This window comes from Mixophyes fleayi, chromosome 8, assembly GCF_038048845.1.
Source record: "Mixophyes fleayi isolate aMixFle1 chromosome 8, aMixFle1.hap1, whole genome shotgun sequence".
Lineage (NCBI taxonomy): Eukaryota > Metazoa > Chordata > Amphibia > Anura > Limnodynastidae > Mixophyes > Mixophyes fleayi.
In genome coordinates this window covers 12,995,479-13,022,731 of record NC_134409.1, presented here as the reverse complement: position 1 = coordinate 13,022,731, position 27,253 = coordinate 12,995,479, and the positions used below count along the sequence as shown (strand labels likewise).

Here is a 27,253-nt window from a genome sequence, read left to right as displayed (position 1 = left end):
CTAAGGCTGGCTGGCTGGGACTTGTAGTTCCAGGGCAGCTGGAGAACCTGTGTTCTCAGATATCTTCTAAGGAATTCATAGGAAGCTATTCCAAGCCAGCACTGTATTTAATTATCTTATTCTGCTTAATGCTCGTCTTAGATTTTATATTATTTCCAAAGTACAAAGAGGTTGTTGTAAAATCCAAAGTTTACAAAAGTTTTCAAGATCATAACAATACAATCAATATAATCAAAACCACATTTTCCTATTGAAATAAATAGCAACATTCAATGCAAAGAAACTTTACGCAACAAAATATTAACACTTTTAATTTTAATTTTCATGTGAATGCATTAGTTTGTCAAGTTGTAAAAGATACATAGAAATATACACACAAAAAAAGTATTTAATTCAGTTTTGATGGTGGAAAAATATAAATCTCATTCAGCTGGTACAGATCAAAGTATACGCAAGATACTTGCAGGAGTATTGGGAAATTCATAATGTGCTTTAGGAAATTCTTAATATCTAGGGAGATAAATGCAAACTAGACACGAATGTCACAATTTACTTTATTAATACAATAGTGGGCTCCCAAATGCAATCAAATATGTATAGAAACCTTTTTCCCACCAGAGCTATTATTCTAGAGTCTAGATTCAGATTAAAAGATTTCCAGTGTTAAAAATGGGAGGTTTGTCCTTGGATAACCATCTATAGAAACACAGAAAGATCATCAAGGAATCTGAAAAAGTGCAGGTCCATAACCACAATGAAATGATGTCCTATGCTTATTTTTGTGCAATTACACCTGTTTATAGTTTTAAATGTGTGTTAAATGAATGGTTTATTGACACACAGTGGCCTACTGGTTAGCACTTCTGCCTCCCAGCACTGGGTTCATGAGTTCGATTCCCGACCATGGCCTTATCTGTGAGGAGTTTGTATGTTCTCTCCGTGTTTGCGTGGGTTTCCTCCGGGTGCTCCGGTTTCCTCCCAGACTCCAAAAGCATACTGGTAGGTTAATTGGCTGCTATCAAAATTGACCCTAGTCTCTCTCTATTACTGTGTGTGTGTGTCTTAGGGAATGTAGACTGTAAGCTCCAACAGGGCAGGGACTGATGTGTATGAGTTCTCTGTACAGCGCTGCGGAATTAGTGGCGCTATATAAATAGATGATGATGACATAATACTGCTAATTATGTGGATGTACAATTTAGCTTTTTCCGTGGATCTTGAGGGATCAGTGTTTATTGCTGAATGTGGTCTAGGCACAGAAATTAGTCTTGCATTGTGTTCATGTGCAGAATTTAGATTTTATGTTGCACAGGATGAGATCTTTATACAACCTCTAATGGGCGGCGATTAAATCCACCGGGTTAGATGTTCCCACTTCAGTGGCGGGCCATAGACCCTAATTCCTACAACTCGAATTTTGCACATAATCAGAGACTATCATCACCATCATCATTTAAATTTATTTATAGGGCACCACAAATTCCGTAGCCCTGGATAGTCATCATGAAACACCGGGATACAGAAGAGCACAACAGCAATACGTGCTGTTGCCCCGACAAAGAGGAATTGTAAAAGTACAAATAAATAAGTACAAGATAAAAGAAAAATCATAGGAGATGCAAATAGAAAATAAACAGGACCCTGCTCATGAGAGAGTATAATCTAGAGGGACGCTATACTTTTCAATGAGAACACTTTTGCTACAACCAAGTCCACTTTATATGGGAAAGCACATTCTCAGGCAATACTAATCATCATCATCAACATTTATTTATATAGCGCCAGCAAATTCCGTAGCGCTTTACAATTGGGAACAAACATTAATAAGACAATACTGGGTAATACATACAGACAGAGAGGTAAGAGAACCCTGCTCGCAAGCTTACAATCTATAGGACAATGGGAGTTTGAAACACAAGGGCATGTGCTACATCATAGTGCACAATGGACCAGCTAGAATGCAAAGGTAAAATTATTTATTACAATAAAATAAAAATATGTAAAACAGTCCCAATGTTCATTTACTCTTATCACCCCTTTAAGATATGAATGAGGCTAGAAGAACAAGCAGTGCTTTAGGAGGAAAAAGGAAACATTTTAATGAGAGGGGCGGTATAAATGTAACTGTAACAAGGACTTATAAAGAATGAAGTAAAATAGATGCATTGGCACCAGGGGCGGATCTAGAAAAATGCTGTACCCGGGGCAATTAAGGGGGGGCGATCTAGGCCCCGCCCCTTTCTAACATCTTAGGCTGCCGACGGCTGCACACTATGTGCAGCTCCGTCCAGCCGTGACAGGCAGGGACAGTGTGCTGCTGTGTTTTAAAGACCCTGCCTGTCACGGCTGGACGGACCTGCACATACTGTGCAGCCGTCGGCAGCAAGTGTCTGCCAGGGGGGGCGATCGCCCCGATCGCCCCCCCCCCCCTTCCTGGAGCTTTATAAGAGCTTAAAGGATAAATACACCTAGTTAACACCACCCCCTTGCTCTCCCTTCCCTTAACAGCAGGGGTCCCTAATCTAGGACCCCATGTTCTGTGCTACAGGTTCCCAGTGGATATCAGTCCCCACAAACGTAGGACCTCATTAAGGCTGAAGTAGAGCCCTACGTCAGCCAATGTTATCCATCATCACGCTAATGTTTAACATCCCAGCAACAGCCATTATCATACTGGATTCATTACGTCGGCAGCACGGTAACGCGGGCAGGTGTTGGGGCCAACATAGAGCTCTACGTACGGCTTAATTTAAATTAGGTCTTACCTGGGGCCCCGATAATTTTTAGATGAAAACTGAGATACCCATGAGTCCCATGTTGCTCAGCACATGACATCCATCCATCCCATCCTTCCTTAATGATCCCAAATAAGGTGAAATAGTTTTAGGATCATATAGAAAATCGTCCTGTTAAATTGGGCTCATCAACATTCAAATTATGGGAAAATAAGTATTGTGAGTTATGTTGTTTAGAAACAAAGGACACTTATAATAAGATGAATGTATATTTAACACAATACACTCAAACCATGTGAATAAGCCTATAAACAATGTACATGACCATTCTTAATTATGCCATTAATTCTAAAGTCTAAAAGTAAAAATGCATAAAGCACAATTACACAATACAGTATGCAAATAAAATCTGTATTTCCCCAAGGCTAAATTCTATATTTCTATATCTCTTCTTCTTAAGACCAATGTACAGATGAATAGATAGAATCCACCTATCTGCAATTGTATTCAGTTCCTGGGAAAACGATTTTGCAGGGGGTTAAATAAGCAGGGTGTAGAATGTGAATTTCTGCATGTTATAAAAAAAACCTCTCGGTTTAAACATAACGGGCTTATCTGAAATCAGATTATGCAAATGACTTTCAAATCAATGTGTGCGAGAAAATTTCCAGCGCTGTGATATGTAAAATGATTCATTTTATTACAAGCCTTTGAAGTCATGGTAACAGAAATCTTAATAAACGAAGAAGAATTTGGGCATCAACTTCATCAAAATAAACTGTGTACCAGTGATGTTAGTAGATATAAAAAGGAGCCTGATTTCAACATTGGATTTGTTTTTGTAACCCCAAATAGGGCAGAGGGTGGATAATAACATAGGAGTAACTGGCACGCTCATCCCATCTGTTATTGCAGGCTAAAAATATTTTTTTGATTATGCAAATTATCCCCTATTGAAACGTAGTGGCGGAGGGAAAGATGCTTTGACCCACATTGCAGAATGTAAGGTGGGTTGTCCAAAGTACCCAAAATATTTAGGGGTAAATGTATCAAGGTGCGAGTTTCCGGCGGGTTTGAAAGCGGAGATGTTGCCTATAGCAACCAATCAGATACTAGCTGTCATCTTGTAGAATATACTAAATAAATTATTGTTCCTAGTGAAGTAGGTGGGACGTGGGACTCCATGGCATAATTCGATGCAGATCGTGGCATTTTGCCCCACCCCCGCTCAATGTGCCATGGGGAGGGGCCAAAATAACAAAATTAATCAAGCCCCGCCCCCTGCAATGGCTACTAGCCCACCTCTGATAACAACCACCATACCAACAAAACACAAACATGTTATTAATCACTGAGACCTTTCTGCAAAACTGTTCCTGGATTGTGGGGGCTGCCGTCTCAATTTTACCATTTCTTCATTGTTAATTTTTAATTTAATTTTTATTTCTATTCTCTCGTACATGTCTATATCCCGTGTCTCTGGTCTGATTCACTTCTTAACCCAAAGTGTCCCTAAGTATAGGAGAAGAATGTGTTTCATTCAAAAGTTTAGTATATAGCTCATATTTAGATATAATATATATTATTATACTTCTATCTTACTGAACATGCAACGTTGTGGCTGCCATTCAAGTTATTAAATGTAAACGTAAATAAATAAGACGCTATATTATAAAGGACTATGAGTAATCCTTAAAATAAATATAATACAAATCTCCTTTTATATAAATTGTAAGCTTGGGAGCAGGGCTCTCTTACGTCTTTGTCTGCCAGTCTCGTTTTATCACTATATTTATTCCCAATTGTAAAGCACCACGAAACATGCTGGTGCTATGTAAATAAATGTTAATAACAATGGGAAGTGTGTTTATTATAGTATATGAAAAGTTGGAAGATATGTGTTAAGCAAAATGCCATATTTTTACTGATCTCTTCATTTTACTGATATACGAAACTTTTTTTTGTTTCTAAATGCCACGACGGCTGCCAAGCATGGCATCAAACTGCCTGCCCCACAGATGCCCTGATGTCCTCTAATAACAAGATGTCATTTGGAAAAAAATATAGCCTTTAATACCTCTCCTACTGCTGCCTACTGCAAGTGTAATTGTAAAGCCTTCCCTCCCATCAACAATGAAGAAACATTATTATCACAGAAGTGTAGTGTTACCAATAACATGCTTGTATTCTGCAAAACCTTATGGGGACATAAAATGATTCATACGTGGAAGTTTATTACCTGAGAAGTGTCCCACAGCGAGTGCTACTGCTTAGCCAGTACATAATCTAAAAACAGAATATAAACCAAATGTGCTTTCTAAGCTCTGGAAACAATAAAACCTATAAACCACTAAATGATACAGCAAATAAAGTGAGAAGGAATGGAAAAATTCTAATTGTTCCTGCAGCTGGAATTGATCCGTACAGAATCCGAAAGTTGAAAACAAAAAAAAATAAAATGAAGCGTTTAGGCCACTTACGTGCAACAAATGAAAATTGGAAATGATGTCGCCATTTGCTCTACACAGATGCACAAGATTTCTGAAATGTTATTAGAGAAAACAGAGGCGGGTGAGGAGCACAAATTTATTCTTAGGTAATGGTTTTCCCGGGAAGAACGGAATTTAAAACTTCACCAACCAGGACCTCTAGTAGCCCCATGTTGTCTGGGTTCAAACACTGAAAAGACTCAATATAACAAGCTTGTAGAATGTTAAACAAGTTTCCGATGCTTAGACAGTGTATCATCATCATCATATATTTATATAGCGCTGCACAGAGAACTCACTCACATCGGTCCCTGCCCCATTGGAGCTTACAGTCTAAATTCTCTAATATACACCCAGAGAGAGACTAGGGTCAATTTGATAGCAGCCAATTAACCTACTAGTATGTAAGGTGATTTGGGTTTTAGGAATGGGGTATCAAAACACCAAGCTTTAGCTCTGGCAGGAACATACCTCCCAAATTGTCCAAATCGCGGTACTCAAAAGGGACGGAACTTGCACAAAAATGGAGGGAGCGTTACACAAAATTGGGAGTTGTGGAGGTTCCAGGTGAGATTTGGGATTGCAAAGCGCTAACGAATTTGCTGGCGCTATATAAATAAATGTTGATGGTGATGATGATAGGGGTAGGTCATAGTTTGTCCATGTCTCAATGTTAGGAGGTATGAATGTACTTTTATCTTTATAGATCAGCTAAAGCCTAAAACTTAAATGTTCAGATATGAACCATGAAGGTAAAATATATAATCAGTGTTAACCTGACATTCCACTGCAGATCCGTTATAAAGCAGAGTCTTAACTCCCCATTCCATTACACACTCCACCCACAATCTTATGATAGTGTTCTGATGGTATCCGAGTTAGGTCAAAAAGCTGAATCTGAGCTGCTGTGACATCACTAGTCCTGTATATGAATCAACCAATCACCATTCTTGCTAGCTGTCAGTTCCCTACAAATCCTCAACTAGACCCGGTGCTAGACAGAGACCATCATCATTATCATCATCAGCTATTTATATAGCGCCACCAGTCTATGGGTTATATTTACTAAACTGCGGGTTTGAAAAAGTGGAGATGTTGCCTATAGCAACTAATCAGATTCTACCTGTCATTTTGTAAAATGTACTAAATAAATGATAACTAGAATCTGTTTGGTTGCTATAGGCAACATCTCCACTTTTCCAAACCCGCAGTTTAGTAAATATACCCGAGTGTGAGGTCCCTCTGCTATAGTGTAAACCAGCTCCAGGTTGGTCACCATAGGGGGGGGAAACAGAAATCAGAGGCTACTAACCCTCTGTTGGAGAGCACTGTGGCTATTCTTGACTCCACTGGCCTGTGACCACTGGGGTAATTAACAAGATCGGGACCGTTGGTTTTCTTTCCACAGAAATATCTGAATGCATCTTATTACAGTCCACGGAACAGTTTGCACAATTTTTCTCAGACCCCAGTTGTAATCAATTTACAGAGAAAGTACTTAAGATTTGCCCCCATGAAATTTCATCACCAATAATTTCCCTGGTTCTCCGTATTGAAATGATCAAGAAAAGAGACCGCAATTTCATTGTAAACCTACTGGATCCACGCTAATAGGTGGGAATATCCTGCCACATTAGAACGGGCGTCTGTGATTTAGGATTGTGAAGAAACGCTTACACAAAGTCTTCTGTTGTTTATAGAGTAAGTTAAGGGAACGTGCATCAGAAAAAATACATCAGTGTATTTATAACAGAATCATGATAAAAATACTGTGAAATTCACAGAAACAGCCTCCCTGGGAAAGGGAAAACCTAACAGCAATAATGAGAAAAAAATGGCAATGTTTTTGGGAAGTAATTTCTTAAAGCAAAGCCTCATCACACCCTGCTGTTTCAGTTCAATACACTTGCAGTAGCAACAACTCATCTATTTTAAATATATTTTTGAAACCAAAAAATCACAAGCCAACTGTCACGAGCCGCGGCTTTACTACGAGCCGCGGCGGCTCGCTTCTTTTCCCTGCCCCTCGACCGGGACATCACTTCCGCCTCTACCAGGCCATTGTCAGGGCAACGGTTGGACTCTTCCTCAGCCCCTGATGCGTCCTGGTACGCGAACACAGCCAGGCGCGTGTGCCAGTAATTAATGCAGTTAGCGCTGCGACCCGGCAAGCTGTTGCTCGGGTCGCATGCACAGTTTACACATACCACAGCTCGGGCTCATTGTCCTGATTGGTCATTATCTGTATTTAAGGCCGGGAGGGCTTAGTCACTTATAGTGTTCAGTTTCCTGGCTGCTGACCTGCTGATTGTTCTGTGTTCCTGTACAGCTGTACCTCTGGATTGACCTTTCTGTGTATGACCTTTGGCTTGTTTAATGGATTGTGATTCTCTGCTGGTGACCCTGACTCCTGCCTGTGACTCGGCTATCCTGTCTTTCTGCCAGACCTGACCCTTTGCCTGGACCCCACTTTGCGGTCTGCCTGTGCCCTTTGACCTTGTCCTGTCCCTGACTTTGTTTGCCTCGTGCTGCCATTTCCTTGCCGCGCTACGGTTTAAACCATAAGCTTGTACTACGCAGAACATAAGACCTGGGGGCATCTGAGTACCTGTGACCACATCAAGCTCAAGGGAAAGGCAGCTGCTAAAGGCAAAGACCTCTACCACCTGTTCTACAAGCTTATGACTATAACCAGTAGTCGTGACACCTACTATAAGTTTCGTAAAACCAGTAATCCCTAATCCAAATTTATTACTTGAAATTCCAGGAACTATACTAAAAAATTTATAACACAGTAACACCCAAGTATTTTCTTTTTTTTTTTAGAACCTCAATACCCTAAACTAATTTTTTTGCCTTGATGACATCAGGGCTCCACTGCTTCTGACTTCACAGTTATACAGAGAGCTAGCCACAGCAGTGCAGACAGGGACCTCTGCAGATGTCACTCAGCTAGTCCTAACCTTGCCAATGTCTATTCTAGGTACCCTGCAGTGATGTTGGTGGAGGGTGGAGGTGCTCACGCACCTTAGTGTCTGGTCAGTCCACATAAAGGCGCTGCACAGATTACATATAATCATAATAGATTCCGTCATAAACCCTCCTCTCAGCGCCCACATCTACAGCTGATGATACCAGCTGTGGAGCCTTAAACTTCGTGCTCATCTGAGACACTCCAACACAGGATGAATCGTGGTGTAGTTGGGCGCTGCTGCCATGGGTGGGGGTGTTACAATGAAGTAGAAAAAAACTGCAGGAGCATCCCCAACCAGGTCTAGCATGACCAGAGCTGCCTCTGTTGGAAGTCACAGCCTGGATGTGATCTGTGGCTTCTGGTGTATCCACGACATTACGGAAACTGCTTCGTTGTCACTAGGAGGAGCGGTGAGGAAGTCTCTATACTGTCTCAGACTTGCAACAGTCATGGCACTCACTGCTGAGACTACCATTGTCCATGCTGGTATGGAAAGGTATGGAAAGCCAACATCGCTACTAAGAGCCCAGCGATGTGTCTCCATCTGCTTCCGAGACCCCCCGCTTTGCTCCGCTGAGCCTCCAAGGGGCAGACACATGCACCATGGGCACCATGTGGGCTTTCAGTTCAGCTGTGAGATTTCTTAAGAATTGGAATAATTATCATAGCAGAACTGAACTCTCAAACGGTGCTCCCCTGTCCATACGCATCACCCGGGCCCACCCAAAAAATATTTTCATAGAGTCCAGTACTTTCAAGTTAATCCTCTGATCTTATTAACTAGAAACTATCCACAGAAAGCAATTGCGACATCTGCTGTCACTAAGTGTGTATTACACATTTTAAAATAAAATGCTTATATATTTGCACATAACTTTGGGTGATAGAACTACAAGTATTTGTTTTGATTCCTACAATTTTACACCAGCTAAAAAAACTTAAATTTCCTTTTTATATGTTTATGTAAACCATGGTAATTGCTTCGAAAATTTGTGAATGCTCGAGTGGATTGCACCCAGCTAATTTTTCTCATATCTCTGATTTTCTTTTATTGTGTTCCAGGAATTCATTATATATGTGCAGCCTCGTATTCCCAGCTAATTGGAATGCAGGACAATCTTGCAACTTTTTATTGAGTGATATAGTGCCGCAGATTGAAATCGGAAACAGTGACATAATTAGGCATTAACTTTTAATTAAGGAGATGTTTAACCCAACTGCCACTTGAGCTTTCAATTTAGAAATAATTAATTACCATATATCATGTATATGTGAAAACCTAATTCCAAACAGTGGGAGATAATTAACCTACAAGCAGCAATAGGGAGTGGAGGTAATTAACACAAGGAAGGTATGCTCCATTTGTTGGGTTTAATTTGCTTATAGGAACTGTTCCATATGTTGTTAGAGAATATGTCAATAACTTAAAATGCTTCTTAATGGGGAGCAGAACGGTCACTGCGCAGAGCAATTGATTGGTCGTGATCCAGTATAGCGTGTTAATGGGACAGAAATATGGTCTGCTACCTGTAAAGATTAAATCTTAATCTCAGGGACATGGCTATTAGTGTCTGTAGGACAAGACGGACAAAGCTGTCCAAGCTCCACCCACTTCATTAGTTCCAGCCAATCACAGCTAAAAGTTAATTTCATATTTAAATACATAGCGTGAGGTATTATCAAATAATGTGCAACTGTGCAAAAAACCATACCAAGCAATCAGATATTTGCTTTTTGTAATATAACTTGAGCTACATCCATTGAAGCTAATTGCTCATTGGTTGTTATGAGATATTGCATATTTATATTTTTATTTTAGCAATTGTATGGTTAGCTGCAATGACCACACATTATGGGCCTGATTCATTAAGGAACGTAAATGTGCCTTTTTTGATGTAAAATTGTTAGGCGCATGCTGAGAAAAGGACTAAGTACGCCAGTGACTGCAAGTACATCCAATTCATCTCCGAACGCAAAACACACTTCTGGCAGCCTACGAATTCATTGGCGGAACGGGGGAGGGAAGGGGCGTATGCATGTAAGCAATGTAGTGACGGTCAGTATTTTTATTGATAAGTTGTCATGTTATGCCAAAACGTGTCCATTTCAAGACAGAATTACATACTATAATGAAATATTATTTATTATTATTCATATTTGAGGCAAAGAAATACCTGTTCAGATCCCGATGGATGATGGGATAGGTCAGGTTGTGTAAATACTCCATCCCTTTGGCGACATCCACGGCGATTATCAGCTTTGATTGCAAGTCCAGATTTCTGCAGGAAAGATGCGTGTACAAATGAAAGGGTCACGTTCTGTATTAAAACACGTGTAAAGTACATAACTTGCTGTATACACCGATAAAAGAATATATCAGATGGTATTAAAAGTTATTGGGCCATTCTTTAGCAAAACCTGTGAATAACTCATAACTTAGATCGAGCAAAGTTTAATCTTCTTTGGACTTTCGTTATTAAGCCAGGGACACGGTTTCCGACACACTTTATATCTATGTTTATAAATATTGTATACTCAGATATTTATTTTTCGACTATAACTGATATTTATTACAGTTTAATATTGTCATTAATATTACAGAATGACATTACATGCTTAAATAGTGGTTTAATTTATTAGCCTTTTTATAGCTGTACCTTTTCTATTTATTGCCAGCTGTATCTGTAAGTATATGCGAGATAGGAGAGAGATTAAGTACTACTCTAATTAGTGTAAAAAGACAGATTGCTTCGGCCATTGCGGTTTTAATGAGAATAAAGAAAAGTTTAATATCAAAACAAATTGTTATTTACGGCTTTGAAAACACCCACATAGATTTATCATAATTGCTGTTTTCTTTAAATGTCTTTTAAAAAAATATTTTTATTTTTATATCAAATACACAAATTATTAGCACTCCCAGGTGTCATTATTTCCGAGACAATACGGAGACCGAAATGTTTTTTGTTTCTCACCCAAAACCCTTCTTATTAATCCGTTTAATCCAGATTCCTAGAACACCTGGATTGTATATTGCTTATAACTATGTTTCCTATATATTGTCTTACAGGGTTTGGCACCCAAAAGAAACAAGGATGGCTTTTATGGACATACTTGGGCAGAACAGTGGCCTAGTGGTTAGCACTTCTGCCTCACAGCACTGGGGTCATGAGTTTGATTCCTGACCATGGCCTTATCTGTGTGGAGTTTGTATGTTCTCCCTGCGTTTGCGTGGGTTTCCTCCAGGTGCTCTGCTTTTCTCCCAGACTCCAAAAACATACTGGTAGGTTAATTGGCTGCTATCAAAATTAACCCTAGGCTCTCCCTGTCTGTGTGTGTGTGTCTATATTGGAGAATTTAGACTGTAAGCTCCAATGGGGCAGGGACTGATGTGAATGAGTTCTCTGTACAGCGCTGCGGAATTGGTGGCGCTATATAAATAAATGATGATGATGACATAAATGCATGTGATTTACGTTTGGTGCACAAAATAAGGCCCGACACATTATTGATGTGTAAGGCTCCCCTACCCCCCACCTAATATCCTGCTGCTTGGCTTAGCAAAATAACCAGATCAGTAGTCAATGTTGCCACACATATAAATAACTAAATGTAGCATTGTTGCACAGAGAAACAGACAGAGCAGACGTTGGCAGCTATATTTCCAGGTAAAATAGTAACCCTATACACAGTGATCAGGTCATAGTTTGATCAGTTTTCCAGACATATCTGATTAAATCAGTCGGTTAAATTTTCATTTGTTTTGATGAACCCACTTGCTTAGGAGGGGTCATGGGTTTTGTCTAGGACAGGTGAGGTTTAGGCACATCTGCCTATGGTGACTAGAGATGCTCAGGCTCGGTTTTCTGAAAACCAAGCCCACCCAAACTTAGGGGATCCGAGTAGGCTCCCGAGCCGGCCCGTTACTTTCGTGCGTCCTCTGATCTGAATGGAGGCAAAACGGCATTGTTGCGGTGTTGAATCTCGCGGGTTTTGGATTCAATATATACCTCCCTCCCCAGGAGATCCAGTGACATTGCTCAGTGCCATTGCTCACACAGATACAGGGGTAACAGTGTTCTTGTCACTCTCCAGTCTCCAGTGACATTGCTCAGTGCCATTGCTCACACAGATACAGGGGTAACAGTGTTCTTGTCACTCTCCAGTCTCCAGTGACATTGCTCAGTGCAATTGCTCACACAGAAACAGGGGTAGCAGTGTTCTTGGCACTCTCCAGTCTCCAGTGACATTGCTCAGTGCCATTGCTCATACAGAAACAGGAGGGGTAGCAGTGTTCTTGTCACTCTCCAGTCTCCAGTGACATTGCTCAGTGCCATTGCTCATACAGAAACAGGAGGGGTAGCAGTGTTCTTGTCACTTCACAAAAATTTACTGGAAATGACTGGAAATCAATGTTATTGAGGTTAATAATAATGTAGGGATTAAAAAAATGAGTCAAATTATGTGATTTTAGCAAACAAAAATAGGGATTTTAGAAGGAAAAAAATAAATAAATAATAATAATAAAAAAAAAATAATCGGAATCCAAAACCAAAACCAATCCAGATGCAAAACCAAAACACGGGGGTCACTGAACATCTCTAATCATGACAGTGGGTATGGGCATAATTTGGGTGAGTCATGGGTGTGGCCTAGTTATTCCTGAATTTCTAATCAGGAATGTTGGCAGGTAAGTATATAATATGCCTTTATGATTATTTATTTTTTAATATGAATTACCTTTTTTGCTCATGAAGGAGAGAAAAGAGAGACCCCCCTGAGACGTACTGAGTCACAATGGCAAACTGACTCGGGTCGTCCAAGCAAGCACCAACAAAATGGATGACACAAGGATGGTTGAGTCGGCAGAGTATGGAGACCTCCCGGCAGAACATGTCCACATCTGACTTGGAGCAATATGTGTTAGCTCTGTACCTAACAGGGACAGGTAAAACAAACACAGTTACCAGTGAGACAAAAGAAAAATAACCACAACCATAGTAATCATTTATAAGGGAACAAGAAAATCTCACCTACATTCACCTGATCCTCCAATCGGCAGCTCATGTTCTACAAACTACAAGGGGGTTTGTCAAAGCCCCTCCCATGACCTACCCACTCCATAAACCTGCCGGCAGCTCCGAAAAAATCCCACCCCAGCGGGAGGAAATCCTGCTCAGGATTATTAAAGGCAGCACAGGACCTGTTGGATCCAAGGATTGGGGGAGCCCAGATAAGTGACATGTTCTTATTTAACTTATCTCACCTAATTACACCTAAAGCTAAATATTCAATCTTGCATTGAGTTATCCTTTAAACACGAAACTGGTGGTAAGAAAAGAAAAGTCTAAAAGGCAAGTGATGAAAGACGGAGGCAATAATTGGTTGCTAACTGCGATCAACACAACTAAACTGCACCATCAACTTTCCCATTATTGATCAAAGGCAAAAATGGACAAATATAGTTGGTGGTACAGACATGGGCACGTTGGTAAAAAAAAATTAAATAATTGAGACGCCTTGATTCCTGAAGTAATAGTGATTTAATATAAAGGGTTGGCATATGGAGTACAGGACTGAGGTATTAGAAAGTGCACACGCGTTTCATGGGTTCTGCACACACTTAGCATGTAAAAGAACATGCACTACCATACTGGTCTAAAAAATAGTGTCTGTTCACTGAAAACAAATACTGACATAAAATATGTCCTAAACCGCTATGAAAAATTGATGCATAGCCCAATGGGCAGTCTGTGCCCATCACTGACCTACACGCATTCGGCAGTAGAGTTACATCCTGACGATTATGGGTGGTCATCGGCTGGATACCACTGCTGACAATCGCTGGCCCTTTTATAACAGCAGAAGGACGTAACAAATGGTCCCAGACATTATATTCCTTGTGCACGACATTCAAAATAGAAGGCTGCCCAGGTAATGATCGCTGCCCCCTTCCTCCTTTAGAAACCTCTGTATCTTCCTCAGCAGGGCTTCCATGTAGAAGGCTCAGAGAAGCTCTGCAGACACCACCCATAGTATCAGAGAGCGTGTTAACATTCTCTAACATGAGCCAAGATGTCATTGACATCTAAGTTAATGTTTTATTTCACACAGAGAGGAGGGAGTTGGGGTGGTTTAAAAAAATAAATAAATAAGTGTTGCTCAGTTTTTCTCTGTAATAGCCAAATAAATTATAAAGAAAAGTAAAGTAAAATTTGTCTCGAAAAAAACCCAACATTCAAATATTCAACTGCAAAATGAATAACAAGTTATTCGCAATAAAAGCAACTTATTCAGAAAATGTGAAAATCAGGCTGGTCATATATTGCAAAACACATGTGGTTCAAAATGGGTTAAAATTATTTCTTACCGATCTACTTGTGGATCAAGTGATTTGCAAATCTAAGTTGTCACTTACAACAGAACTTGGCAAGCAGGACCACTGAGAGATTTTTTTTTAACCATATTGCAACAGAATAGTATTAAAAAAAATGTTTGCTTATCATCATTATCTCTTATTTAATTCATTTTTGGACCTCTCTAAGCTTTTGCCAAAACGCTATTTTATTCATGGCATAATTTAATGACTATATTCCACTCTCAATAAATATAAGAAAAAAACCAGAATATTTATAGTTAAAATAAAAATAAATATTTAATGAAAAAAAAAAAATCTGTAACTAAAATATAATTTTCCTCTTCGCTTCCTTCATTGCCCTTAAAATGAAATTGAAATAAAAAGATCCTTGGCCTCGGTCTTTTACCTTTTAACAGCCACAATTTTATTTCTGCATCTTCCTTTGTATACTTTTCCAAATGACCCTACAAAATATGAAAGAATAGGTTACTATTCTAGCTAAATAATTAACAGCTCTTCTGAAGCAGAGACTTATAACTTATCTCACACCTGATCCAATTATTTCATGAAATTCAATTTCGGACATCTGAAGGTGAAAGTGCGAGGGCAGACTGGCACGCAGGAGAAGGACGTCAGCTTTTTCTGGAAAAAACAAACAAAGAAACCCAAAATGTTTGAGTTTGTGAAATAAACTGTTAATGTTTGTAATCATAAAGAGAAGACTTTAAAGCTCACCTATCATAACCGTAAAACTTTGATAATCTTTACCTTAATATATTATCATGCTTAAGATAGCTTAGTATCTCTTTCTCCTAATGCAAAAATAATGATTTCCATTAGCTAGGGGCCAGGTTTCCCGGAAGAAATTGTTTGCAGGAAAAGAGTTCTTTTAGGAAGTGGAACAAGTAATAAATGATGGCGTTAAAGTAAATGCAGTTTGGAGCAATTTGGGCATGAGATACTCTACAAAACAGGTATCAGTATGTAGAAAGCCCAGGGAAAAACTAGTAACAAGCGTATAAAATAAAAAAAAGTATAACGATATAGATTTAAGAAATATAATAATATTAATGGCTGCTCAGTGATAATAAATGCTAAAATGTTCAAACTACACAGAAAAGAAGGAGCACAACTAAACACAAACATAACAGGAAATAGCGCAACTTTATGGGATTATTAACTGACAGGACTGGCACTGGATCAAGTGGTCACCGCAATTTTCACTGTGGTTCCCTGAGAAACAACTTTGCAGTATCCACAATGGAGTCTGAATCATTGTGAGCAAGATTTAAATAAAAAGAACTTGTCTAATTGTGGCGTCTAATGTAAATGGAATAGGGAAAACTTGGTACAATCAGACAGAAAAGATCTTTACAAACTGTTGGGATTAATGAGTTTTGACGTATTACCTTTCAAGTTGGTTACCTACGATGTTGATCGAATGGACCTGTACTTGACAAGAAATGGGTCACAAATAGCACAGAGGCCACAAGGCCATTTTTTGTGGCGTCAGAACAAACACCTATGGAATCTCCGCAGCAAGAAGGCACCGATGCAGGGGCCACTGTAGAGATGTGCCCTACTGTGCCCATGAAGAGGGCGAAGATGGACCTGGCTGCTGTGTCCATGAAGAGGGTGAAGAAAGAAGAGAATAGTTACTTACCATCCCTTCGTTCCAGCGCCGGTAAGTATATTTTCTTCTCCGCAGGTTTTGGCAGCAGAGGGAGGATAAGCCAATCAGGGCTCACCTTCCCCTGCTGGCCAATCGGCGACCAGATGAGTGAGCCAATCCTGGCTCACCTCCGGCCGTTTAAATTAGTGGCACCGTGGGGAGCCAATGAACGCTCGCAGCGACAGCAAGTGATGACGAAGTGCCGGCAGTTATATAAACCGCCGGGCGGCACCATTACTTCAGAAGTCCGGCGGAGCAGAGAAGAGAGGTTGTAGGACGTCCAGAGAGTACACCAGAGAAAACGCCGTCAGAGGTGGCAGGGTGCCCTTGTCAGGGCAAGGAGCTACCCTGCCACACGAAGAGACCAGTGGAGATGTAGACGGGGAGCCCTTGTAAGGGCTAAGAGCGCCCCTGCCCAGAAGACAGCAGCTGGAAGAACCGGAAAAGAAGACGTTGGGAGCAAGTTGAGTGTCACGGGCACTAGGAGTTCTGCCCAGGATTCACCAGTTGATAATGCTTACCAGAGGGACGGGGTTTACACAGCGGTCCTCTGGGCAATAGGGTGAATAGTAGGATGGAGAGAGAATGCCAATGGAATAGATGAGAGTCAGTGACTTGCAGCTATACTGGTAGGAGAGTCGAGTGGACGTGAACAGATGAAGGAAGGTAACGGGAGAGTCAATGGTCTGCGGATAGCAAGTTGTACCACTGCTGTGATGAGAAGACTTGTCCAGGTGCAGGTAGGTAGCGGGAGAGTCAGTGGTATGCGTATAGCAAGTTGTACCACTGCTGTGAAGGGAAGACTTGTCCAGGTGCAGGTAGGTAGCGGGAGAGTCAGTGGTCTGCGTATAGCAAGTTGTACCACTGCTGTGAAGGGAAGACTTGTCCAGGTGCAGGTAGGTAGCGGGAGAGTCAGTGGTCTGCGTATAGCAAGTTGTACCACTGCTGTGATGAGGTGAGGACTTGTTCAGGTGCGGAGAAGTGGAGGAGTGATAAGAGTCTATAACTGTATAAATACAATTGGAGAGCAGAGGAGCTAGTCCCAAACAGATATGCAGCATCACAGCTAATAGTCTATAGCGGGTATGTATACCGCTGCTGAGTAGAGAAGCTTGTGCAAAGCGGATATGCAGGATAACAGCTGATAGTCAATAACAAGTATGCATACCGCTGCTGAGTAGAGAAGCTTGTCCAACGAGGATATGCAGGCGAAGCAGGAGAGCTGAGAGACTGTAGCGGGTATGAGAACCGCCGATGAGCAGAGCAGGTAATCCAGCAGGAAACTGAAGATACGAGCAGGACACAGGAGACACCTTCAGAGACTCACAGGGAATGAGACTCAAGATCAGGCAACCATACCATGGCCACAGGTGCCTTAAATAGGGAGAGGTGATTGATCCACCAATTAGGTTAAAAGCAAGGTCATAAGGGTTCATGGGTGCTGCGCATGCGCAGTCCATCAAGATGGCGGATGGCCGCGGCTCAGGACAGGCGCCGGCAGGAAGGATAGAGAACCACGCACCAGCGCAGAGGCACTCACGGTCCGGTGAGTGACATTGAGTATCCTGCGCAGAACTGTTCCTGGTCTCAAGTACTCGTAGTCCCGCGCCCTTGGCAAGAGTAAAACGAGGTGGCCGCAAGCGAGATTGACTTGAGTGTCGCTGCTCATTGCCGTGGTCTCAGACAGCCCTTTCCTGGTAGGCATAGCCTTAATTTCTGTTTCTTCCGTAGAGGGAAGTGGAGTGAGGTGACAGAGGTTCGATTGCTGGTCTGCTGGGATGGGAGAGCGGCTGGGGTGACTCAGAAGCGGACAGGAGGTGACCATCGTTTGTAAGGTAAGTTATCTGTGTGCGTCTGTCCCGTTTCCCTCAGGCCTTACACCACTGTGGTGGATATTAATCATAAGAGGATAGTCCAAGATATGGACTTCTGGTAATATGACAAGGGGCTGACAAATGGGTGTGGAGACTCGGTTCAGCAGCCTTTTAGGACCATTTTAAAGGAAACAAAAATGCAGGTAGACCAGTGACCCAATCCAAAGTAGCCCACTATGGAACCAGGCCAAAGATGCAGATGCCGCGTCATTTTGGTTCCGCCCCCAGTGACGTAATGCCTGTTTTGGGTCTTTTGAACAGTGGTAAAAATCTGGTGCAGCTAGATTGTGCGGCTAGAGTGTGTGGATTAGCAGCGGAAGATGACAAGTGTTTGCCAAGGAACAGACATTTGCACTGACCCATGTGAAAAGTTGGGTGGTGGTTTGCTTGCAGTGCACAGGGGCACACAGTCTTTTCTCAATGCCCCCTTACGATTATTTTAAGCCATTAACAAAGCTAAACCGTATCTAGGAGAAAAGGAGTTTAATTTTATGTAAGAGGAAGAAAGCTGGACTTTGAGGCAGTACACTGTACTAAATCGTAACAGTCTCTCCAGATTTATTCTCATCCCAGCTTTTCTAATTACTTGAGGCATCTCCAAAAACAGATACTTAGGTGTGCACCATACAGACAGGCCATAGCGGTGCACCGCTGCATGACGATTTCAGAACAGTCACTTGTAAACACTTTAAGAATATATTACATTAATATTAGATGTTATCCAAGTATAGCTGATTTATCTAATGCTGACATTACCTATTTATCTGACATTTCCCATGAAATATTAAGATGACCCATCGTACTCACTAACTGGATACTCTCTCTGAATTGTTACGTCTATATTCAATATTATATGGAATGTTTCAGTCGGCCTATTGGTTTCTCCATGTTCTCCTGATACATTTGTTCCTACTTACTATATTTTGGCCCTTTTCTGTAAAATCTGAGAATGGCTAAAAAACGGCTCTTTAAAAACAAAGTTCCCATTAAACGTGATCATTCGTGTAAGTTTCCCAGACTGGAACTTTGCCCACATCAGATCAACCAACATGTTTGCTCGGCTATTTATTTTTAATTGCATCTGTCGCTGTTACAGTTAGCTCTTAATGACAATCTGTTTGGAACGGACTAATATAATATTTATGCTGCAGAGTATTAAAAGCCTTTGTACATGAAGAGTCATCCTTAGATGAATAATCCGGGGGCAACTTTCTCTCACTTGAATATTGTAGAGTGGGTTGCATAGAAGAACATTAAAAAAAATGATCAAGTGACAATGAGAGTATATTCATTTTCACATACAGCCAGCTAAATGCAAAGAAGGTCATTTAGAAACGCCTGTTTTTACAAGTGTACAGTTTAGTGCATCATGATGGCCTCGTCTATGGGGGGAGCGAGATGTCAATGGTGGGACTGTGTCCCACTATGCTAGGGGTATATAGTGTAACAGCCTGTGGGTGGGGGGACCCCCCACTATTTATCCCCCCGCATTTGCAGGAAAGCGCATTTCTAGGAGCAATTTGAACAGTTTAGACATTAACTCCAAGCAAACAAAAGTGATAAATTGAGCTGCATTTCTGGATAAAACTGAAAAATATAAATTAAATAAGGGGTTCCCTAAACTAGGAGCAGGTAACTTGGATGTGATACTTTTACTGTTTCCAAAATGAGGATTATCTGGTGTATCCACAGTCTGATTTTCTGGGGGTAGCCCCAAGCAACTTGCAGTGGGCATGCGCAGTGAAATGCGTTAGTTCGAGTGAAGTCTAAAACTACATAAAGTACGTTTTTTGTAAATGACCCTTATGGACATATAAGTTGCGTAAGCTCACTGTACCTTTAGTTAAGCTTTTAATCTTCCCAAGAGGAGATGGAACAGACACATATGAACCATCTAAAACACAAAGTACATAGTATTGTTACCACCCAGCACAGAGAATATATAACAGCTGTAATGTTAGAATATTACATTTGTATTTCTGAGAATATTTATATTTCTGCATATGAAAACTTGTAGCTTCAGGATACCAGCATAGAACCATATAGGTTCTATGCTAGCACGGTGGCTACGTGGTTAGCACTTCTGCCTTGCAGCACTGGGGTCATGAGTTCAATTCCTGACCATGGCCTTATCTGTGAGGAGTTTGTATATTCTCCCCGTGTTTGCATGGGTTTCCTCCGGGTGCTCCGGTTTCCTCCCACACTCCAAAAACATACTGGTAGGTTAATTGGCTGCTAACAAATTGAACCTAGTCTGTGTCTGTGTGTCTGTGTGTGTATGTTAGGGGATTTTAGACTGTAAGCCTCAATGGGGCAGGGACTGATGTGCATGAGTTCTCTGTACAGCGCTGCGGAATTAGTGGCGCTATATAAATAAATGGTGATGATGAAGATAGGTTAGTTACTGAGGTTAGTGACCATCACTCAACCATCCAAAACAGTGTCCTCTTCTGCTCACCCCTCTAGCCCTGAGCACACTTACAGGGGCAGACACACTGCGCACACTTACAGGGGCAGACACACTGCCCACAGTTACAGGGGCAGACACACTGCCCACAGTTACAGGGGCAGACACACTGCTCACACTTACAGGGGCAGACACACTGCTCACACTTACAGGGGCAGACACACTGCCCACAGTTACAGGGGCAGACACACTGCCCACACTTACAGGGCCAGGTACATGTCGCACACACTTACAGGGGCAGACACACTGCATACACTTACAGGGGCAGACACACTGCATACACTTACAGGGGCAGACACACTGCCCACACTTACAGGGCCAGGTACATGTCGCACACACTTACAGGGGCAGACACACTGCATACACTTACAGGGGCAGACACACTGCCCACACTTACAGGGGCAGGTACATGTCGCACACACTTACAGGGGCAGACACACTGCATACACTTACAGGGGCAGACACACTGCGCACACTTACAGGGGCAGACACACTGCGCACACTTACAGGGGCAGACACACTGCGCACACTTACAGGGGCAGATACACTTGGCACACATTTGCAGGGGCAGATACACTTGGCACACATTTGCAGGGGCAGATACACTTGGCACACAAACGGACAGGTACATCAGGCGCACAGTTACACGGACAAGTACACCTGGCGAACATGTATAGGGGCAGGTATACCAGGCACACACTTATAGGGGCAGGCATCTTTGCACTTAGTTCCACACTGGGCAATGACTGGTTCACTTTTGTTAGTGAATATATGAAGGAAACATTACCATGTATTACACTAATGTGTGCTCAATATATCATTATAAATTAGTTTTCTGAAAATCACTTAAATGTCTAATCTAACACTGGAGACAGAAATGACATTTCCCTGGCCTGTGCTGTCATACTGGGAAGTAATTATGAAATCTAGCGCACAGGTGATTGGGCCCAAAAAAGTCTTGTTACACACAGCAATCAATCAGATTCTAGCTGTCAGTTTTCAAATGGAGTGTAGAATATTAAAGTCAACATCCTATTGGTTGCATCATAGACTGTTAAGCGCTGACACAGAGAGGCCTATTAGCATTTCTGGTTCTAAACCCTGTGACATCGTCATGTGACATTGTCATGTGACTTCGAACAAGACAAAATTGTGTCATGGTTGTCAACTGCCTCTGATAAAAATACAGATAAATAAAAAATGTCAAACTACGACACTTCCCGAAGCATTGCCCACACAAATTGTTTGGTCCTGAATAGTGTTATAAGCCCCCTATGTTCAGTCCATGGGCCCCATTTTCCCTCTAGATTTTAACTACATTCAATTTGACCACTACATAAATACTGTGCATACCACCACCCTGATTTTGGCATGACAGTCCCAATTTTAGTGCTCTGCCCGCTGTCTGGTTGGAAAGTAGCGATGTATCTTCCGTTCACTGCACGGGTGTTGAGTGCAGCTGCTACTGCTGTGTGGCAGTGTTTGGGTGTTAGGAGGGGAGGTTGCTAATGGGCAGCGCACAGCTTCACAGTGCTAGACACCCCCCCCCAAAGTAGTGGTAACGTCCCCATTGTGCCATGACTACACTCAATGTTCGGATTCCGGGAACTCAAATGCTGGGGGGATAAAGATGTCCATGTAAAAAATGTTGTCCGTCAGTACATTTTTATAAATTATCAACAAATAATATTTTGAAGACTTGGAAACCTTGGACACTGTGGCCATCCTTTAGAGTTAAGAGCAAATTCAACTTAAGGGTGTCAAATTTGTACCTGCACAAACCAATCAAGGGCTACAATGCAATTTCTTTCCATAGACTTGGGCTAAGTCCCCACCCCCCTTTCTCAATTCACATTCAGCCCCCACATCTGTCCTGCAGGCCAACATGGTTTTGCCAAACTGCAAGATTGCAAATGCTGGTTCGACTTACTCCTACCCCTAAATGAGTCCCTCTCTCTCCTTGTTGCCACGGGCACTTAAATTGACATTGTAGTGCTCACTGGGCAGGGACCATGCCCCACTTCTCTACAAAAATGTTCAGTAATTTCTTACATGTTCTTGGTCTGTGTTGTCAAACAGTCAACCCCATAGAAGACATAAGAAGCCTCTGATTGGTTGCTGTGAATTACACCTTTTTCACACGTGCACCAATTTTAATAAATGTTCCTTAGCTTGAATTAGACAAGAAGCTATTTATAATACAGTTCAAGAAGTAATCATGCACTATAGATTTCTTCTGCTTTCTTTCATCACAATCCAACTAGTTATATGACTCCCCGACGTGGTCCTAGAATTTCTTTCATCGACACGTCGTCTCTGGTAGAGTCTTGTGATTTCTAGTGCATATCAAATAATTAACTAATGTCATATTCTGCTCCTAAGCTAATCATCCTCCATCATCATATTTCCATTCACAATATCCACAAGCCTGCAGCCATTCCTGTACTTACAGCTTTTAAGGATAGTATTGAGGATGGGCTTTCAGAACTTTAATAAAACATATTTATATTAAATACCTCCACCGGGCTGAGAATATTCATTACAAGGAGATTCGTCCTGAGGCCGCTTATAATGTTTCAGCAGCGTTACAATTCCATCGTGCCCTGGAAAACAAGTAGAACGGATTGTCTGTGAGATCTTTACATGTTATTACAACTCTTATAGACAGCCTGTGTTTGAAGCATCTAATGATTCTTTGAGGGCCACATAGTCATAGTAACATTGTTAATAAAGTTGGGAAAAAAGAAATGTGTCCATGAAGTTTATAAACGCTAATTGTCTTGGGTTGATCCAGAGGAAGTAAAAAATCATTCTGAAAGATAGTTGACAATTTAGTCTCAAAAAATGCCATTTGAACCTTAAAAAGGGTAGGTTAATACGATTACTTCCTTGGATAAATCACTCACATAATGTCCTCCAAATTACAGCTGCAGACACCATTTCTTGCAAAGAAGGCATCCAATCTATTCTTCAGTTCTGTTAATTAATTTGTCTTACAATCTCATGTGGTTTGAAATTCTACAACTTACCCACTCTTACAGTAAAGAACCCTTTCCTTTGCAGAGGATGAAAACATCTTTCTTCAGTTCTCAACTAATGATGACTTGTTCTTTGTATGATTCTAGATATAACTAGTTCAATAGACAGATCTTTATATTAAACTCTGGTATATTTATACTGTAGATATCAATGTTCCAATTTTAAAATTATGTGTGTTTACCAGTAAGAAGATATCACGCATATTTGTAGCATAAATCTTCTGCCGTCATGTGACCACTGAGGAGGTTCCTGACTGACTGGCTCAGACTCAGAGATCAGGTCACATTCTCCTCAGTAAAGAGCAGAAGCTAAATGCTTCTAGCTGAGAAAGACTTTTTTGCAGTGGCAGACATATAAATAGACTACCACAGAGTGACTCAGGACAGGTTTCTGCCAATATTGCACTAGCATTTTTGACATGTGTTTGTTGCATATTTCACTATCATTTGGAGCTCACTGGAAGCACCCTTTAGGCTTCTACAATACGTCTAATGGAGAAATATAACCTTATAATACTAATATAACTATTACTAAATTCTAAAACGGGGGCAGCTAGTTGCTTGCACAAAGGGTTCTGTAGCTCTAAACAGGATAAACACAAGAAACAAACAACGCCCACAGTAAATGAATGTGAATAGAATAAGATGCCATCCAAAACCAGAACACAAACGCAACACTACCTCAAAAGAAACCTTACGGTGCTACTACACTTACTGTTTAAAAAACCAACAAAAAGTTCAAGTGGATAGCAGCTTTAAACAGGTCACCTTTAAGGCGTGTTTCTTCAAGGTAATCAAAGCCAGGAAAAACTATGCTTGCCTACTTTTTGAACCTACTGCCTGGGATATCCCAGACAGTAGGTTCAAAATGGGGGCGTGAATAAGCAATTCACGTCATGCCGGGCTTGCCCCTGCTCTGCAATGGCGTGAATGGATCATCGTTCTGCATGGGACGAGACCATAATGACACAAATCATATCTTCAGGAATTGGCCAGCAGGGCCTGATGGTGAGAATTGAGCCATCAATGCCCCACCCTCTTTACAAGAAAAAGGCAGGATTCGGGAAGGTAGCCTACTGATCTGGGAGTCCGGGGGGATTAACCAAAATTCAGGAGTCCCAAGTTTGGTCAAAATATTTACAAGAACCAATTCAAACTTTAACCTTTTAGTTTGGTTTAATCAGGAATGTTACTTACGGTAAAATATGTATAGTGAGTAAAGATTTTGGATGGCAGTCTGAGATTCGAATTTGCATTTCAAAATCTGCGCCTCACATCAACCACGAGTTCGATTTTTGCAGTAGTATTTTTTAAAATATTATATTTTTTAACCACTATTTAAATAATGGCATTCAACAATCAAATTATTATTTTTTTTTTAAATTGGAACAGAGAACACTGATAGTGGTAATGTATTTAACACAGAGCTGGTTGCCAACTCTTTAAAAATAATAAGTTCTGTAGTATACAAGGCTCAGAGTTTTCTTTTTCTCCATTATAATATTAATAAAACTATCACTTTCCCATAACTGAATGACATATAAATAATTGTGTTTATATTACTTTTTTTGTGATTCATATAGTCTGACATTTCATTCTGCCTTTGGCAGCTATAATATATCTTATTCCAAGTACGATGAGTGAATATAGTTGTATCAACATCTCTATGATCCCATCGTGCTTTAGTAAGGTATTTTAAAATGATTGTGTCTTTGCGAAAGATGTATCACAAATATAATTTAAAAGCAAGGGAGTTGTTTTTTTTTATTTTTATATTAGCAGCTTTTGTATACATGATGCAAAGGTCCAATCAGAAGACACGTAATATATTACACACTGGGGGTTATTTACTTACGAAGTTCAAGATCACAGTAAATCATAGGAACAAATTTGACATTTGCTTCTATTGTCTAAATCAGTGATGGGCAACGGGCGGCTCTCCGGGCCTTCACCTACGGGCCCCAGCTCCTTCCTGCTTGGTCAGAATTGTTTGTTATAACTTTTTGTACTTTTTTAAAACGCCTGTTGATATATTATTACAGACAGGTGTCTCTTTCTTTGATTAAATGTTTTTGTTTCTATTTATTACTGAGATTAATGATAACGTGTGGCCCTTCTGTGGGTTAGAGGGCCAAGCCATGTGGCCCCGAAGTGTATCGGATTGTCTATCACTGGTCGAAATTGCACTAAATCAGTAAAAGGGCAACCTGGTACAATTCACTCCCTAACCTTCAAAACGGCCGCACATAAACCTTAATCTCAGTAAAGAGTTAAAACAATATCTTTAATCAAAAAACGAGACACTTATCTATAATAACATATCAGCAGGCAGTTTAAACAAGTGTTACAAGAAGAGATGCCCGGGCTCGGTTTTCTTAAAACCGAGCCCACCCGAACTTAGGGGATCCGAGTAGGCTCGCGAGCCGGGTCTGTACTTTCGCGCGTTCCCGGATCTGAATCGAGGCAAAACGTCATCGTTAACACAAAGTTAAATCAGATCCAAAACCAAAACAAGGGGGTCAGTGAACATCTCTAGTTACCAGCTATAACAAGCTAATCTGACAATATACCAGAAAGGATCTGTGGGTCCTAGAAGAAGGCTGGGAGGGGCCGCATGCAGGCCTAGGTTCGCCAATTGCCCATCACTGCACTAGAAGCTCACAGTTTCTGATTGGACAATACGAGCTACTGCACAACCGCTCTGAGGCTCCCGCATGACAATACCTTTTTCATAAGCCCACATTAGACAAGTCTGTTCATCCTTTTCACCGCTGGATCTACTGGGATCACAGGCAACGAGGTTCATGTCGGCTCCGTTGTCCAGCAAGAACTGCACCAGGCGGATGTGCCCGTGGTAACAGGCGCAGTGTAATCCTGGGAGATTGGGAGACGAAGTTACTAGCATCAGACGAGCATAATAGAAGTACACCCAATGATCATAAAGCCAGGAGTGATATTCTTTCTGGGGAAATATGTTATCCAGAAAATTACTGTGTGCTGAAAGGACAAGATGATTTTATTTTATTACAGCCAACAAGTTGGTACTTATTCTGCCAGCCGAGAAGAATGATACCCTCAAAACAAAAATGAATACATTGGAAAGAGAGGAAAGAATAATTGTGAGCGCTGCGAGTGTGTAAAGGACAGAAAAGTAGATCATTCTAAGACATTAAACTTTCCTAATCTAAATTAATTGCTACCCTGCATGAGACGAGTAAGGCTTAATACAGAATTAAAGGGAAATTATCTACATAATTGTGTATAATTTAGAAGTATGCCTAGTATATGCATTGTATTCCTATAACTATGTTTAAAGTAGCCTCCAGTAAAATTGTATCCAGGTCCCCACCCTTCCATCTAGTTGACCATTGCTGTTTACCCTGTATGCACGCCCCCCCTCCCCCAGAACTTTGCTTGTGTATTCTCTGGGCCCACGAGCCTGGGGAATATTCAGAGTGACTTAGGGGTCCATGACAAATATGCTTTATTGAACGTGCCTAATACGTACCTCTCCTTGCACATTGGGACATCGGTGGGATATAGGATAAGTAAATAAATACAGTCCTAGGGCTAGATTTACTAAGCTGCGGGTTTGAAAAAGTGGAGATGTTGCCTATAGCAACCAATCAGATTCTAGCTTTCATTT

The 27,253-nt window shown here is 41.1% G+C and overlaps 1 protein-coding gene across 2 annotated transcripts in view; it reads right to left on the bottom strand.

Annotated features, from left to right (window-relative positions):
* The window catches only part of TNNI3K (TNNI3 interacting kinase), a 174,510-nt gene that overhangs the window by 100,996 nt on the left and 46,261 nt on the right, over nt 1-27,253 (bottom strand). The window contains exons 11-17 of one of the 2 annotated variants that reach the window (XM_075181918.1): nt 26,332-26,481; nt 23,086-23,172; nt 19,940-19,996; nt 15,106-15,198; nt 14,963-15,020; nt 12,939-13,133; nt 10,373-10,477 (exon numbers count right to left, since the gene is read on the bottom strand). In XM_075181918.1, the coding sequence (XP_075038019.1) occupies nt 10,373-10,477; nt 12,939-13,133; nt 14,963-15,020; nt 15,106-15,198; nt 19,940-19,996; nt 23,086-23,172; nt 26,332-26,481 (745 nt within the window). The remainder of the gene's footprint in view (nt 1-10,372; nt 10,478-12,938; nt 13,134-14,962; nt 15,021-15,105; nt 15,199-19,939; nt 19,997-23,085; nt 23,173-26,331; nt 26,482-27,253) is intronic. The other variant, XM_075181919.1, reaches the window with a different exon arrangement.